Source organism: Aedes albopictus, chromosome 3 (assembly GCF_035046485.1).
Source record: "Aedes albopictus strain Foshan chromosome 3, AalbF5, whole genome shotgun sequence".
Taxonomy (NCBI): Eukaryota; Metazoa; Arthropoda; class Insecta; order Diptera; family Culicidae; genus Aedes; species Aedes albopictus.
In genome coordinates, this window is record NC_085138.1 from 68,881,882 (window position 1) to 68,898,555 (window position 16,674).

Below are 16,674 nucleotides of genomic sequence, written 5' to 3' on the forward strand. Positions count from 1 at the left end.
ATAGCTGAATATTGGTTTAATCAGCAATACATAACTGGATGAATATCAAGTTGAATAGAATATTATTCATCTGTGTAATCAGCTTTAAAACATACACCAACATGCAGAATTAATCATCTGTTGTACAACCTTTAAATAAATATTTTTTTGACAGCTGACTCGAGCAATGTAGCAAGCAATATAAAATTACACTTGGTAAACAAAACAATTTCACAAACATAACGGTGGTTAATAATAATTGGACATCAAAATGTAGAGGTCTCATATTCAAATCAGGATTAAATCCTTAATTTCTCAGATAGACATAATTTTGTAACAGACCGAAAATTAATTTTTGTTACACTGTGTAATCATAATGAATAATCGAACGGTTCTCTCTTTTTTTCCAAACAGGATCTGCTAGTAACCCTATCGACACTCCTACGGGGTTCCGTATACGAGCGGTTACGATGGACGTTCCGTCTGTACGATATCAATAACGACGGCTGCATCAGCCGGGCCGAGCTGGGCGAAATCATCATGGCGGTGCACGAACTGATGGGTCGAAGGCCCAACCATCCGGAGGACGAAGTGAAAGCTAGAGAACAGGTAGGATTATACTTTCTTAGCTTGGATAAGTTTGGTCCTTGAGCTAATGGTGGTCCGTTGGTTTCGACAGGTGGAACGTGTCTTTCAAAAGCTGGATCTGAATCAGGATGGAATCATCACTGTTGAGGAGTTCCTGGAGGCGTGTCTCAAGGACGACGTCGTTACCAAATCACTTCAAATGTTCGACACCTGCCTTTGATGACCGTCCTCCGACAGCGTGTTCGCTGCCTCGAGGAAGGCCGCCGACCCGGACCGATTTTCCCTTATACATCTGTAAATGGGAAAGTTCGCGGCGGCATGGTGGATCCAACAAGCTGACAGAAAGCATACCAAAGACGGTACTCGCTCCGAAAGGGTTCGTTTGGTTTTAAGTTCCCTAATATAGACGATTTTTATTTGGGTTCGAAGAATATCCTGAGAGTGTGCGTTTGATTCAAAGATCTCTCTCGCAAGTTTGTACAATATTTAACAAGAAAACGGAAAGATAATCAGTCGTATCATTTAGATTTTAAGTTATTACATTTCGCTCAAAAGATTATGTAAAAATGATTTTACTAGAATAATGAATGTAAACAGTCAAATGCGAACCATACAAGGAATATTAGTTTGGAATTTCATATCATGTTCCATACAAATCAAAGCAATATTATGTTATAATCAAATAATGTAATATTGTAGACATAATTTAGTAGGTTGTTTTGTGATACATGAAAACTTTACTTTTAATGCGTTAGAAAGAGAAGAAATTAGCAAATAAAGTATTGAAATTGCCATAGAAAATCAATGAAGAAAAAAATAGAAAACTAACTGGCATAACAATAGTATTAGGAACAGTTGAAATTTTAGAAACTAAGAAAACCGTACGAGCTAAGCTTATTAAATAGTGGTTGGTCGAATCGAAAACCATGGAGATGATATTTCCATCAAAGTTTGTCTATGATTGGAAAAGTATTTTAAGTAGTTTGTAGAGCAAATAAGAAACCGTAAACTTTAACAAAACAACGGAATTTTATTACTTGATTTTTCGAAGCGAGAAGATATATTCTTAACAACTGAGGCGTTAGTTGACAATAGACAATCGTTTTGACATAGAAATAATAATCCTGATAAGAATAGCTTGGTGCCGTAAGATAAGCGGTTAATCAGTCGGCAATTTAGATGAGACAGAGGATTGATGTAATCGATCACAAATTGATAATTATTTCTAAACTCATTTCCACCATCCAGGAAATCCCTAAACGACATCATTTCAGCAAAGTGGTTAGTGGTTTTATTTCTAAGGTGCTTTATTAGATGAAAATGTAGATCAGTCTGATTTGAAAACAATGGTTCAATTTCTCTCATATCTTTTGAACACTAGCACAATACTAAAAATGAAAGCGTCTCACGTAGTACTTAAGCTTTGATCACCCACGTCGAAAAAAGCAAAACAAACACCAATTAAATAAGACTACTAGCGAAACCAAACATGAAACTAGTAAACTCTGCCACTCGAGTACTAGCACCCGCTAGTTCAGACATTTGTAGTTTTATCATTATCCGCAAACGGACTTAAATGAATGTGTTTTTGAGTAAAGTTATATCTGTGCATTTAATTGCCTATCAAAATATATTGAAATCAAATGGAAAGGACTATACAAATATTGTCGATTGGTGTACCTACCCATAATTTTGCAAGAAACCATAAATGACATTCAAAATCAAGCACAATAAATCAATTTAAGACAAGTTCTCTGTATGTTTAAAACAAAAATCCGCTTTCAACTAATTGGATTTTGTAGTTCGAACAAGGCTTTCGCTGATTGTGCTTGTAGCGAAAGTGTCCATTACAGATAGCTTCTCACAAAAGTAAAACCAGGCGAACATTGAAAATTAAAATTATACTCAAAAATTGAACGTATAAACATGGCACAAGTTTACAAGCAGGCTTGTAAGCAGTAGATCGCTTTCGATCGGTTTTGGTTGCAAGATTTAGTAAAAATTGTAAGTCGACTGCCACAAAATACAATCGAAATTTAATGAAATTTTGAGAATGGTTAAACATATTACGCGTATTTTGATGTTGGGAGTATCTGAAGACGAAAAACTCGTATTCATTTAATGTACCTTCATTTTTGGATAACATATAGCAAACCATATGTATAGATTTTGGTCCTCTCTGTTTTTCAATAAGTTTTGTGATAGCAGGCAAATTCATCCTACTCAAAATAATAGATTGAAGTGCTGTTTGTTTTGTTTCTAATTTATGTATTTTTATTAGAAGTGAAAACTCTGCGATATTTGGTATAATACCATTTGGCATAAACAAGATTATGCCCTTTATGCCAAGTAGCTTTATACCAAACGGTGTGCACAATCAATGGGGTAGCGCCAAAATGAATATGTACGTACGTATAAAAATAAAGGGAACGGAACAAATCCGTGCAGTAATCGCTTGTTTTCGTTTAGGATTAATTTGAGAGCGAATGATTAGTAATGGCATTAAAAATTACACGAATTTCACATGTATAAAATTACAAAACATACACCTGAATTTATATGAGACAATTTAATTTTGGACTGTTCTCCAATGAAACTCTAAATTTTAGGCCATCCTTTATAACTTCAATATCCCCTTAACCTTCAGTCAGAAATACAAGAGATGTGATAGTCTAATTCTGATATCCCCAGCATCAAAAAGCAAATTTCATATTACAGAGCAGGGTGTCATAACATCACTTCAACCTCGAAACATTTCCATTCAACAAAAACCAAACAAGCTAAACTACCACCGACATGACACCCTTGACCATAAAACAGGTAAAAAGCGGTATTTTTACGACCACAAAATTTTGAAACCGAAAACCAAATGCCTATGCAACTTAATCCAAGTGATTCATCCCGATATACATTTTTTTTTTCAGGGGAACTTTCATGAAGTGTAAATAAACACTGAATACACTGATTCACACATCTACAAATAAAGACGGTAAAGTTTCACTAGAATCATTCGTCGAGGATCTGAAACTGCATGTCTACATGTATCTGTCAATTAAAAGTTTGAGCTCGAGATTTGAGCTCTCCTGATAATATAAAAAAAAAATCATGCGTGATTTCATTCAATTTATAGAGCAAATTTACTGAAAGGTGATTATTTTTTTTCTCATCGCTGTCCGCACAAGTTTGCAATTAAAATTATCGGGAATAATTTAAAAATGTGGAGCCGACCTGGTGTGATGGGTAGAACACTTGACTGTCACGCCGAGGACCTGGGATCGAACCCCACTCCCGACAAACTCGCAAAATGTGAGTTCTTCCTTCGGAAGGAAATTAAACCGTGGGTCCCGAGATGAACTATCCCAGAGCTAAAAATCTCGTTAATACAGATAAAAAGCAAACACTAAAAATTTAAAAAAAAATTAAAAATATGTGCAGCTTCACATAAAAGGGATGTACACACTTAAAAGTCACACTTTACAAACAGTTTGTGTGTAAGGAACTTATTCAGGATTCTATAGCAAAATAAAGGAAGTTTTTTCCGGAATTTAAAATAATTAATTTTAAACCGAGTTTTTGTAGGATAATTCAACTACATACCCAGATAAACTAGGATGTTGGCACAGTTTGGCATGCAGATTCCGAATACATCGGGGAGACCACAGCTGGATTGCTGAAGAAATTTTTGGAAGAACTTTTGTTGATGTTGTTCGAAGATATACTTGAAAAAACTCACGCGGAATTTGAAAAATATCCTTGTGAATTGTCATTGATGAATTCAAAACGTTTCTGAAAAATATTGCAAATTTTTTTTTCTTATAATACTGAGGGACAGGGCAATTTTGGGTTAATCCTTTGGAGCTGGAGGAGTCATATATGACCCCAACATAGAAACGGCTGTATAAATTCACCCATTCGATAAAACAAAATACTGTCTTCGGCAAAGGTGCTACAAATTTCGTCCTCTATTAGAGAAAAATGGACGTACAGTATTGTTCCGATTTTATCACGCCCCTTTTCGAAAATGCTTTTAAATATTCTACAAAATCTATATGCATTTTCAATATTTTTACCGTTGCAAATCGCGCCTTCAACATTAATCTTGAAGATGAGGGGGAACACTTGCTCTCATGTGTAACATCGAATTAATGAAACATAAAAGACTGACGCGCGGAGGGCGTGATAAAATCGGAACATTACTGTATTTATATTTCGGTCTTCATTGACAATCTAGAACATCCTGAACACCATGAAATTTGGAGAAACGAAATAATCGACATACCAGTTGATCTAAAAGCTGAACATGGGTTACGTTTATATGTATTCATTTTACCTTTGCCAAGAATATCAAAGGTATTTTATATTCTTGGATGTTCTAGGTGTTCCAAACTGTCCCATAGTGAAGTCCTGCAAATCTACAATAATAATATTTTACGCCACAAATAATAGCATTGCATACCCTACTGGGATCCGTGAAGCTCTTGACATCTACAATGTCATTTATAGACACTACAGGGATATTCCAGGTCAGCCAAACTACCTTGGAGTTCATAACTTCAGGTCTACACTCGTAACAGTAGCCATATCTATTATAGCGTTATACTGAGTAATCTTGCATAATCAACCGCAGTTACTGGAGCAATCTGAGGTCTACTAGCTTATTACAAACCTTTGCGACATTCAGGATCGTCTTAATTGTTCTATAATGAAGTCCTTCAAATCTACAAGAAAAACTTTATGAGTTCTCGCCATAAATAATAGTATTACATAATCTGCTGGGATCCGCGAAGCTCTTGAAACCTCAAATGTCATTTATAGACACTACAGGGATATTCCAAGTCAGCCAAACTACCTTGGAGTTCAGGACTTCAGGTCTACACTCGTAACAACAGCCGTATCTGCTATGCTGAGTAAAGTTGCATATTTATCCATAGTTACTGGACCAATCTGAAGTCTATTTGTTTATTTCAAGCCTTTAGGACATTCAGGTTCGTCCAGACTGTTATATAATGAAGTCCTTCAAATCTACAAGAAAATCTTTGTGTGAAGCTCTTGAAATCTCAAAGGTCATTTAGAGACGCTCTGGGAATGTTCCAGGTTGGCCTTCTTGGTGTTCAGAATTTCAGGTCTACACTCGCAACATCAGCTATATCTGGGATACTGAGTAACGTTTTATAATAAATCGCGGTGACTGGACCAACCTGAAGTCTATTATATATTATTATGAACCTTTGGGGCATTGAGTGTCTTCCAAACCATCCTGAAGTTCAGCTTTTGATAGTAACAGTAGTTATTCTCACAATAAACTCTAACATGTAATCTGTAATCGCCCTAGCATATCATGAGTCATTTCAAGATAGTTTTGAGACATTCCAGGTCAACAACACTACTCCAGAGACCATAGTTTCAGGTCTACACTTGTGATAATAGCTTTTGCCACTACGTTAAGTAGTGTTACATAATCCACTGTACTTAACGAAGTAGTTGGAGGAACAATAACCGTTGTTATATATTTTTGGGATGTTGTGGGCTTCGGTCCTGTTATGAAACATAGTTGATAAAAACAACCACTGTGACATGAGGCGATTTCGTTTCAGATAGTAATGTTATACAAACATTTTTTGATAATTTAGCTAAGTCGTAGTCTCTTGTTATATTCTGTGAGCTCCAGTAAGTATAACAGATTATGCAACATGAACTCTATATAGTCAAAACAGAAACTTCAATTGCTGTAAATGCTAGATATTAAACATTATAATAGTTTGGGATGGTCTCGGCTGATCTTATGATGTCCATAGAACATTCAGAAGACTTACTGGACATGATAGATTACAATTTGTAGCTTTGTATAATGAAAGAAATTACCGTTGCACCCGTAGACTTTTGGATCTGTACTCAAGAACAGTTAGGATGACCTAGGATATCCCGACTGATCTGCTACTGTCTATTGAATTTTGAGTAAACTCACTGGACACTATAGATTACAAACAGTAGCTTTGGATAATGAAAGAAGCTACCGTTACACACGTAGACTTTGGGATCTATACTCAAGGACAGTTAGGATGACCTAGGATATTCCGACTGATATTATACAGTCTATTGAACTTTCAGAAGACTTACTGGACACGACAAATTACAAATCGTAGCTTTATATAATGAAAAAAGTTACCGTTACATCCGTAGACTTCAGGATCAAAACTCAAGAACAGTTTAGATGACCTAGGATAGCCAGAAAAAATATTCTGCATTATATTCTACCCGTTTTTATGCTACCAAATCAACAGAAAAACGTAGAAAAAGTTCCATAAAAACGCTTGGAAAAATTCCGGCTTCAAAGGATTAAGATGAAACAGCGGATTAACATGAAGTTATTTTATCATGATTAATAAATTGAATGCATAATATATAGTTTTTAATCCAATAATCTTTTGGTAAAGGATAAATCTTTTTTCAAAACTTCGCGTTTTACCTTACCCCATACATTTCAATTTGCCCTAGTACCATACTTTATAGCAGATGTCACTAAAAAAATCCACATAAGTTTCGTCACCTATACTATCCAAGAATTCCAAGAAAGACATTCTGAAATTTACATGTGACATAAATATTAGAACGTCTAAATTTCCATTTCATTTCATTTTACATAAAACAAATGAAACATAACAATTTTTAACTGTGACGAAACATAGTTTTTAACAAATGCATACGTTTTGTTAAGATTTGACAGTAACATTTACTTTTGTCCCAATCCTCGATTGCGGTTACAGTCTTCTGAAGTCTTTTCTGAAGAAATCCGACTCGCTTCCCTGTTGTATATACCTAGAGTAATGCGGGGCAAAAGTTCGCAGTGGGTTTTTTTCTGAACACGAGTTAAGAACCCAAACAAATCTGTATGGGTTCGACACATAATCAGGTCAGCTACTCGTCAATAAATTTAGGAACGATTTCGTTATGGTTTGACAGAGTTATGCGAAAAAATGTGTTTCTAGGGGTTTTGATAGAATTTTTGGACCTTTTGGAATAAGAATTTGTAGTAACAGGAAGAAGAAGAATCTCATAACCTCTTTATGTCGGAGAATCGTTATTCCATAGTAGTTCGCGAGGTGCACTCGAATAAACAATAAACTACTAGTGCTTCTTGCGGAAAGGGACATTGTGAAACCCTCGACAGTGGGGCAAAAGTTCGCAGTAGCTGTGGGGCAAAAGTTCGCACTACATTTCTGAGTCTAATACATCAATATAATTACAGAATCTTTGAAGCAATGATAATTTCGTATAGAAACTACTATATATGCATAATATGGGTAGTATGCACCCTGAAATCGTTGCGACAGATGGTCTGAACTTAGTTTTGTAAGAAGATTGATTGTTGTTGTTGTTTATTTATTTAATCTTTACCGCCTGAGGCGGCCTTCGATTGAAGATTGATTGTAAAGCAAACATTATGTTCACGCATTTAAATCAATAAATGAAAAATGGCTAAAAAACATTTTAAAACATTTTCTTCGTCATCCTCATCGTGTCTTTTCGTATGTTTCTGGTGGTCTTATGTTCATCTACTCTACCAGGGTCTTTCATAGCTTAGTTTGTAAATTCACAGTTATAATCCATCACCATATTGACGGGGGGGGGACAGTTTTGCTGCATATTTGATTTTTTTTTTCATGCATTATGTGCAACACGTATCTCTATGATTGCCCCATAGTGTATTTTGACAACCTCAGTAACGCTGTAAAGGACAGCTCTTAGTTAATAGTTGTGGAAGTCTTCATAAAACACACTCTATACAAAAGCTGAACACCAGGTCGTATTCCAGTTGGGTCGTAATTCTAAGAACAGAAAGAAACAGATTTCATGGCTAGAGTGAAAAGATGAACATGAATTAACATGAAATAAATGAACATCACACCAATAAACTACCCTGTACAAGGTGCGAACTTTTGCCCCGCATAATGCGAACTTTTGCCCCCACTATGGGGCAAAAGTTCGCATTGGAGTACTTGTTTTAAAAATTGTATTACTAAAACTACAAGAGGAACGCGAAAAAATCTAGTACTACGTTTTGAAGGCAACATGATAGGGACCCGTTTAACGAAGAAAAACGATATTGTTTTCTTTTCGTTCAATAGTTATTTTGTGGAGTCTGTTAGGTGCGAACTTTTGCCCCGCATTACTCTAGGGCATAGTTTCCCAAACTGTGGGTCGCGACCCCCCAGGGGGGTCGCCGGCCTTCACTCAGGGGGTCGCGAGGAACAGTAAAAAAATTTACTGTAACAGACAGCAAATGAGGAAATTTCTATGGTGGGTCGCGAAAAGTACGTCTGCAGGCTCTAGGGGGTCGCGAACCCTGAAAGTTTGGGAACCTATGCTCTAGGGGAAGGTCAGCAAACTTGATCAAATAACTAACATTCAGATGATTTTATGGGTATCCTGCGTTTCGAGAGATAGTTTACTACTTTGTCTAAGAGACGTCGAGTTTTGATCCGCGTTATATCAATTTTACCGAATCAAATAAACAATTTAAAAAAGTGTTATTTTTTAGGTGCTGAAAAACTGTTGGGGGCAAAACGCACCTTGAGGTGTGGCAAAACGACCTCTGGCATTTTCCGCTTTGAATTCAAACGAAACACCATAGGGCTCCTTCGAACTGTTTACTGCAGCAAATGGGAGGTGTTTGAGGCGAATAGTAGTTACCTAATAGATTAATTCCATATAATAAGCGCGCAATCGTTCCGTGCGCTTCAAACTAGACAATCTTTCCAAATGTGGAAAATCATCGTTTTCCACACCTTTCATTCGAATATTCTAGTCATTCTTCGGCTTTACCGGTTCAAGTCTGATTTGCTTGTACCTGAAGCAAACTCAGGGCCGGATCTAAGGGGGGGCCGGGGGGGCCAGGGCCCCGGGCCCCCACATTTTAGGGGCCCCCAAAAAAACCATTTTGCTTGTAAAACATTAACAAAAACAATGAAAATCTTATTTACTCATGACATTTGTACCTCCAAGAGGCCTCCACATCCGCTCTGGCCCCGGGCCCCCACAATGCTTAATCCGGGCCTGAGCAAACTTCATTTATATAATGAAATAGCATGAAGGCGTTTTGCCCCAGGTTCCCCTACTAGCTTGGTTCATTCGCTGGGTTTTTCACTGAATCCGTGGAGACACACGGTTTTGCACTTGACCACTTATCACTTTTTTTTTCGAACTGCAGGGTTCGTCTCTTATGCACTAAAGTCTCTTCGCTACTTTACCTTCAAATGGGGACGCACTATTACGCACCATGCACGGAATCGCTCCCTGGCATCGGGCTCACTTGGAAACGCGATAGTTACGATGTAACACGGATTTTACGGCCGCGTGGCGTAGGGGAAGGAGGGGCATAACGACCCGCCTAAGTAGCTTTATCTTCTACTGCTTGGATATCAATAAAAAAAACTATACACAGCATTCTTAAGAACCCACACACTCAATCCTGAATTGCCTGTTGGGTATTATTTAACAAAAATAGAACAGCAGAACTTTTCGGTAATCTATTTTACTGAGGTTTTTTTTTCCTCCCCTGTTGGGGATATTAAGCCACTGCGTCCAATAGGCTGAACTTTTAAGGCTTAGTACATGAACTGTCAAAAACGTATGCAAAAGGTAAATAATCTATTTTTGCTGTATCCATCTGATTTAATTTCGTAAAAAAAAATCCGAATTCGGTATTCAAACAAGTGTGTATACAAGATAAAAGAATAAAAAAAATCCACTTCAACAGAAAACCATAACCCCATAAATTATGTGTGCTGCAAATTAGATTACTTACTGATTATTAGATAAGTGGCCTCTGCTGTACATAGTAGCCGTCTTCATTCCACTCGGTCCATGGCTGTTTGTCTCCAGTTCCGCACTCTGCGTAGGGTCCGCAGATGGTCCTCCACTTGGTCGACCCACCTAGCTCGCTGCGCTCCACGTCTTCTTGTACCGGTCGGATGATTCTCGAGAACCATTTTAGTCGGGTTGCTATCCGACATCATGATGACGTGACCCGCCCACCGTAGCCTCCCGATTTTCGCGGTATGGACGATGGTTGGTTCTCTCAGCAGCTGATGCAGCTCGTGGTTCATTCGCCTTCTCCAAGTCCCGTCTTCCATCTGCGTTCCGTTCGAAAACTCCAAGCGCGCGTTGGTCCTCTGCACGTAGGGTCCATGTTTCGTGCCCATAGAGGACGACCGGTCAGCGTTTTGTAGATGGTTAACTTCGTGTTACGGCGAACTTTATTCGATCGTAGAGTTCTGCGGAGTCCAAAAATTAGATAGTCTATCGAAATGTGAAAAATAATCATTTATCACGTTTTCCTTGTGATTGTTCCAGCCGTTCTCGGGCTTAAGTTACTCAATTTCAGATCTAGTTTGCTTGCTTCTGAATAAAATCTCCATAATATAATAGGGGTGCTCACTAAACAGATTAAATTGCTGCATAAACCATGATATTTTGCTTATTTGAAATGTTTCATGACTTTGCGAATGAAATAATCAAAGATTGCCTTGGTGATCGCGACGTTTAATCAGTTTACGCTGTTAAGTAAATCCCCCTAATGAAATCGCGTGAAGGCGTTTTGGCGCCGGGGGTGTTATGCCATCAGTTCCCCTAGAGCTAGAGATATAGAGTTTGTTGCCAGAAAGCGTAGCTCTAAAAAAAAAACAAGTTAAAACAGTTCAACTGACAGTACAGTATGCATATGTCGGAAGTGAAATGAATTCCAGTCAAGTTTGCTCTATAAATCGAATGAATATTTGGGGAGTATTTCTTCATAGTATAATTATATGATACTATAATCGTTCATGTGAAAAATTGAGCTTGAAAAAAAAAATAGATATTGATCAATCATTTAGATACGCCGTAACTTCTCGATTACTCGTTTTAAATTAAACCATATTTGTTATGACGATTTTAGGCCAACTTGTTGCCTCACGTAGGTCGTCAAAAACATTATCGACAAATATACTACATGATGAAATTTTACTGGACTTCACATACTTTCTGAAAAAAATATGACCATCTATTTTTTTGGAAGCTCAAACTTAATTATGAATATTATGCAACTCGAATGAGCTGTATAATGAAAAAATCATTGCATAAAATTTTGTATGGAGCTCGGTACAAAACTCGATTTTTTCATCACTCTTCGTATTTATCCAACTCGGCAAGCCTCGTTGGATAAATGTACGACGCGTGCTGAAAAAAATCAACTTTTTGCAACTCGTTACATATATAACAGCAGTTCAGTAGGTAAATAATTTGATTCATTTTAGTATCATAATGACCTACTTTTACGTAACACTTCATTATGCACCTGAAATAATTAATTGCATAATGTTCATTATGCAACTCATTCGAGCTGCATTATGAACATTATGTAACTCAAATGAGTTGTATAAAATCATTGCATTTAATTTTGTATAGAATTCGTTACAAAACTCGATTTTTTCAGCACTCGTTACATAAATAACTAATTTGCAATGTAAATCTGAATAGTTATTTATGCAACAAGTTGCAAAATGATGATTTTTTCAGCACGAGTCGTACATTTATCCAACGAGGCTTGCCGAGTTGGAAAAATACGACGAGTGCTGAAAAAAAACGAGTTTTGCAACGAGTTACATACAAAGTTTTTTTGTAATTACGAAAAACACCCATTTAGTGCGATCTTTTCTAGTACAGTAGGAACAACGTGCGCGCGCTCATGCTTGTCGGTGAAGTTTTTCGTTTGATCAGGTAGGCTCTGGTGTAGTAGGCGTCACCAACAATCGAGCTCCCGTTGTCAAACAGTTGTATGCGGGCAAAAGCAAAAGCAGATTCAGCAGCTGCCTCTACACTTGATTTTCAGTTCGAATCCGAATTGAAACCGTCCTGATTCAGATTCAAGCTGCTCAGTAGATGTAGAGGCAGAGGCTGAATCTACGGAAGGCATTATGGTAAGTAAAAAGTGCGTACGAGCAAAAGTGCCGAAAAGTGCTACTTTTCAGCACTCTTAAGAATGCCGAAAAGTAGTACTTTTCGGCACACTTGCATTAGGGGTGAAAAGTAGGCCATTTCAGCATACTTCAGCCAACTGAAATGTTCAACTTTTCACAACGTAATTACAAAAAATTATTTTTTGTAATCCGCGTTGCGAATTCCCCTACTTTTCACTCGCGGTAACAATGATAAAACGGCCTACTTTTCTTCACTGAAGCAAAGGTGCCGAAAAGTAGTACTTTTCGGCACTTTTGCCAGCACACACTTTTTTGTTAAATACCGCTACTTCCGTAGATACAGTGGCTGCTTCTACATGCACTGAGCAGTTCGAATCAGGACGATTCAGATTCTGATTTGAACTGCCAATCAGGCGTAGAAGCAGAAACTGAACCTACTTTTGCTTTTGCTTATGATGCTGCATGACGACGGCGGGAGCTTGAAAACTAAAAAACTTGAGACTTGAGCTTGAAAAATGAAAAATGGAGTTTTTCAACGAGTTCCATACAAAATATTATGCAATGTTTTTTTCATAATGCAACTCATTTGAGTTGCATAATGTTCATAATGCAACTCAAATTATGCAACTCAACCCAGTCAACCAGTGATCGTATAAGATGTTGTAAAGGATGTGTAAAGTGTAGGCGATATGCGTACATTTTACATGCGCCTAAATGGAGGCATGCACGCATATGGCCTCCACTTTATCATCTTATGCAACATCTTATACGATTACTGGTTGTCTGGGAGATTATACAACTATTTTAAATTATGCAACTTATTTCAGTTGCATAATGAACCAGTTCGTAAAAATTGACCATTATGATACTAAAATGAGATGCATAAAACATAAACTATGATACTGAATTGCATAAATGATTTTTTCACCGCTTGTAGTATTCAACTCGACAAGCCTTTTATCTCTCGTTATAAAAAAACATCCGTTTCGCAACTCCTGGCATAAAAAGCTAAAGCCAACGACCACTCGAATCAGCATAATCTCAAAACAATCTACCTACCTACTTTGATTTTTTTTAAATCGATGTTTTTATACCACAAAATATGTAACATTTGGTATTTGGTCGCGAGCTGTATAAAGAATAGAAATGTTTCGCCATGCGCATAGCTAGTAGCTAGTATTTGTTCTTTGTACGAAAATAAAATCAGAACTGTTTCTACTCATTTCGACTGATATAATTAATTATCAAAAAAGGACTGCGTACACTCGTTAGTCAATTGCCAAAATATCATGGCAAACCCAAATTAGGAATAAACGAGTGACAATTTGTTCGAGTTCATTTTAGCAGTACTTGTAAATACAACACACGAGTCTCGAATTACAAGCAATTGGCCAAACATATGTAGATTGTTGAAATAATATGTAAACATTACACTAGTAATCGACAAAACAAAAGCAACTAACTCAACAGCGAAGAAAATTGCAAACATAAAAACTAATCATAAAAAATAGTTGAAATTCCAGAAAAAAAAAAGCCGAAACCCATTGAGTTGTAACAGAGTAAGAAATACCAGTTATTAATGTACCTGTGCATGAAGCTGCTTGTCATACAACGGTCATGCCGAATACAAAAGTCAACCTTAGCAGAGTAAGATCGCAACATGTGAAATTAACAAACAGATTTAAAGAAAAAAAAAACAGAATCAACAACAGAATACCGGCAATTCTCTCCCACCAAAGTTTATCTCTAGTGCGTAGCAACAGAGCATGAAACAGTATAGTTATCATAGCAAAACGCTAGCAGTTATTGACTCATAATGTAGCGGCAAGTTATCAATCCTTCGCCTGTACTCTGTAAGTAGAGGCAGCTCGAGAAAACATACTCCTACATGCAGGCAGACAGAAATAGTAAAACTGGATAAAAAATGATATTTTCTCCTGGAAATGTAAGTTGGATGAGGCGACAGATGAAAAAAAAATGCAAGCAGGTCGGAACAGAGTTTCAAAACAAGCAGAGAGAAAGAGAGTCAGAGTAAGGAATTTATTTTCATAGAATTTAATATGTACAGCTCGATTATACATGTATAAATTGTTCGATTGAATCCAGGCGCGGAATAAGGGCGGCGTGGTAAACGAGCGGTTGTACCGAGAAGCGATTCAGACGGTTCGATGAATGATATTCAAACGCGAATGAAAGTTGTGTACATCTTGTAATACCTAATTAGGGAAAGCGGAATGAAACGAATGCAATTGTTCCAAAGAAAAGAGAATAGGCAATGCAGTACAGAAATACATGTTTATGAAAATTGAAACCTGTAGTGGACACAATTTATTTCGAATCACTATCCATATACCATTATAGAAGCACAAAATAACACACATAAAAAAGTTTGATGGTCCCACTTCTTATTTCATTCTAGCTATATGATCTCTGGTTCGATAACAGTTGTGCTTGGTTGATCGTCTTTAGAAATTGTTCCAGTATCGTAAGATCACATGAACTCCCACAAGGAATAAACAAGTTATTTAGGGCTAATAAACATCCTTAATGAGTGATTGTTGATTGTGAACCCGGTGTTTGGTACTCTCGGTGAAAGGGAAATGGCCAGCTCGCGTGTCATGCCTCGAGCATGTGCGCTTGTCAACTATAGAATCGTGCTACATTCGTCTCAGAACAAACTACAAGAGTACTGCCACAATTGATGTATCTGTTGGAAACCTCAACAGAAAATACCGAATTGATGTATCTGTTGGAAACCTCAACAGAAAATACTTATATTGTTCGGTTTATTTACCGCATTTACCGATGATGCATCCTCTCCGGATGTGTTGGACATAACACTTTGCTGTAGCAGAATTAGTAACGAGTTGATCAATTTGCATGAGTCAGATGAAGATTCTGTATAAGACAATCGCAACATCTCTTTTGAACAATTTAATGTTACTTTGCAAATTTTGCGTTTCAGGAATCCTCGATCAACCAAATGGGATCTCATTACTGATTTGGTTGTGGCCAAATTTCATGGATACTCACCATCCATTGACACTCCAAGTGATTTAGATGATGCCGTTGATACTACAACGACCTTCATCATGGAAGCTTTTGAAGAAGCGGTCTGTGAAGATCACAAGAGGAACCCCTTGGTGGAACTCTGATCTGGTGGAACTCAGGAAACAATGTAGAAAGAGTTGGAACAGACGACGTTTCAGGTCGGCTCGCAAGGCCTACAGGAAAGCTCTCTGGTCTGTTGAACGATCCGGCTGGAAAAACCTTTGTACAAACGTTTCCAGTTTGAGTGAAGTCAGTCGGTTAAACGAAATCCTTGCGAAATCTAAGGATTTCCGAGTGAACGAACTTCGTTTGCCAAATGGCGATCTGACTTCCTCTGATGAGGAAGTTCTGGAATGCTTATTCAGCACACACATTACATCTTCGGATGAACCTGATGTCTTTTCTTGTAGTTACGATTCCCTGGCTTCGGCTCTGAGTATCGTAACTATAGAATCGATTGAGTGGGCACTTAATAGCTTTGCTCCTTTTAAATCTCCTGGGGCAGATGGGATTTATCCTATTTTGCTTCAGAAGGGATTTGATCATTTCAAACATGTTTTGAAAAAAAAATACTTGTTTGCAGTTTTGCTACAGGGTATATTCCCAAATCCTGGCGGGATATTACTGTGAAGTTTATTCCGAAAGTGGGTCGTGCGTCGTATGAAGAAGCAAAGAGTTTCAGACCTATCAGTTTGACCTCTTTTCTTCTGAAATGCTTAGAACGCATTGTGGATCATCACATCCGTGACGTTCATCTGGCCAACGTTCCTCTTCATGTGAACCAACATGCCTACCAATCTGGTAAGTCCACTGTGACTTTTTTACACAAGGTTGTTTACGATATCGAGAAAGCATTCGCTCAAAAGCAATCTTGTTTGGGTGTTTTCTTAGATATCGAGGGTGCCTTTGACAATGTGTCTTACGATGCCATATTGGAAGCCGCACGGAGTCATGGTATATCTCCAATGATTTCCAATTGGGTTCATCAAATGATCAAAACCGATATCTCTTCTCGACATTGCGTCTAGCAGGGATCAGAAAATTGAGTGTTTGTGGATGCCCCCAAGGGGGAGTATTATCCCCACTTTTATGGAATCTC

At 37.5% G+C, this 16,674-nt stretch overlaps 1 protein-coding gene across 1 annotated transcript in view; it reads left to right on the forward strand.

Annotated features, from left to right (window-relative positions):
• The window catches only part of LOC109427117 (Kv channel-interacting protein 1), a 145,392-nt gene extending 140,847 nt beyond the window's left edge, over nt 1-4,545 (forward strand). Inside the window, exons 5-6 of the mRNA XM_062858383.1 lie at nt 394-588; nt 659-4,545. Coding sequence (XP_062714367.1) covers nt 394-588; nt 659-787 — 324 coding nt within the window. The 3' untranslated portion in view covers nt 788-4,545. The remainder of the gene's footprint in view (nt 1-393; nt 589-658) is intronic.
• Nucleotides 4,546-16,674: the final 12,129 nt, after the last annotated feature.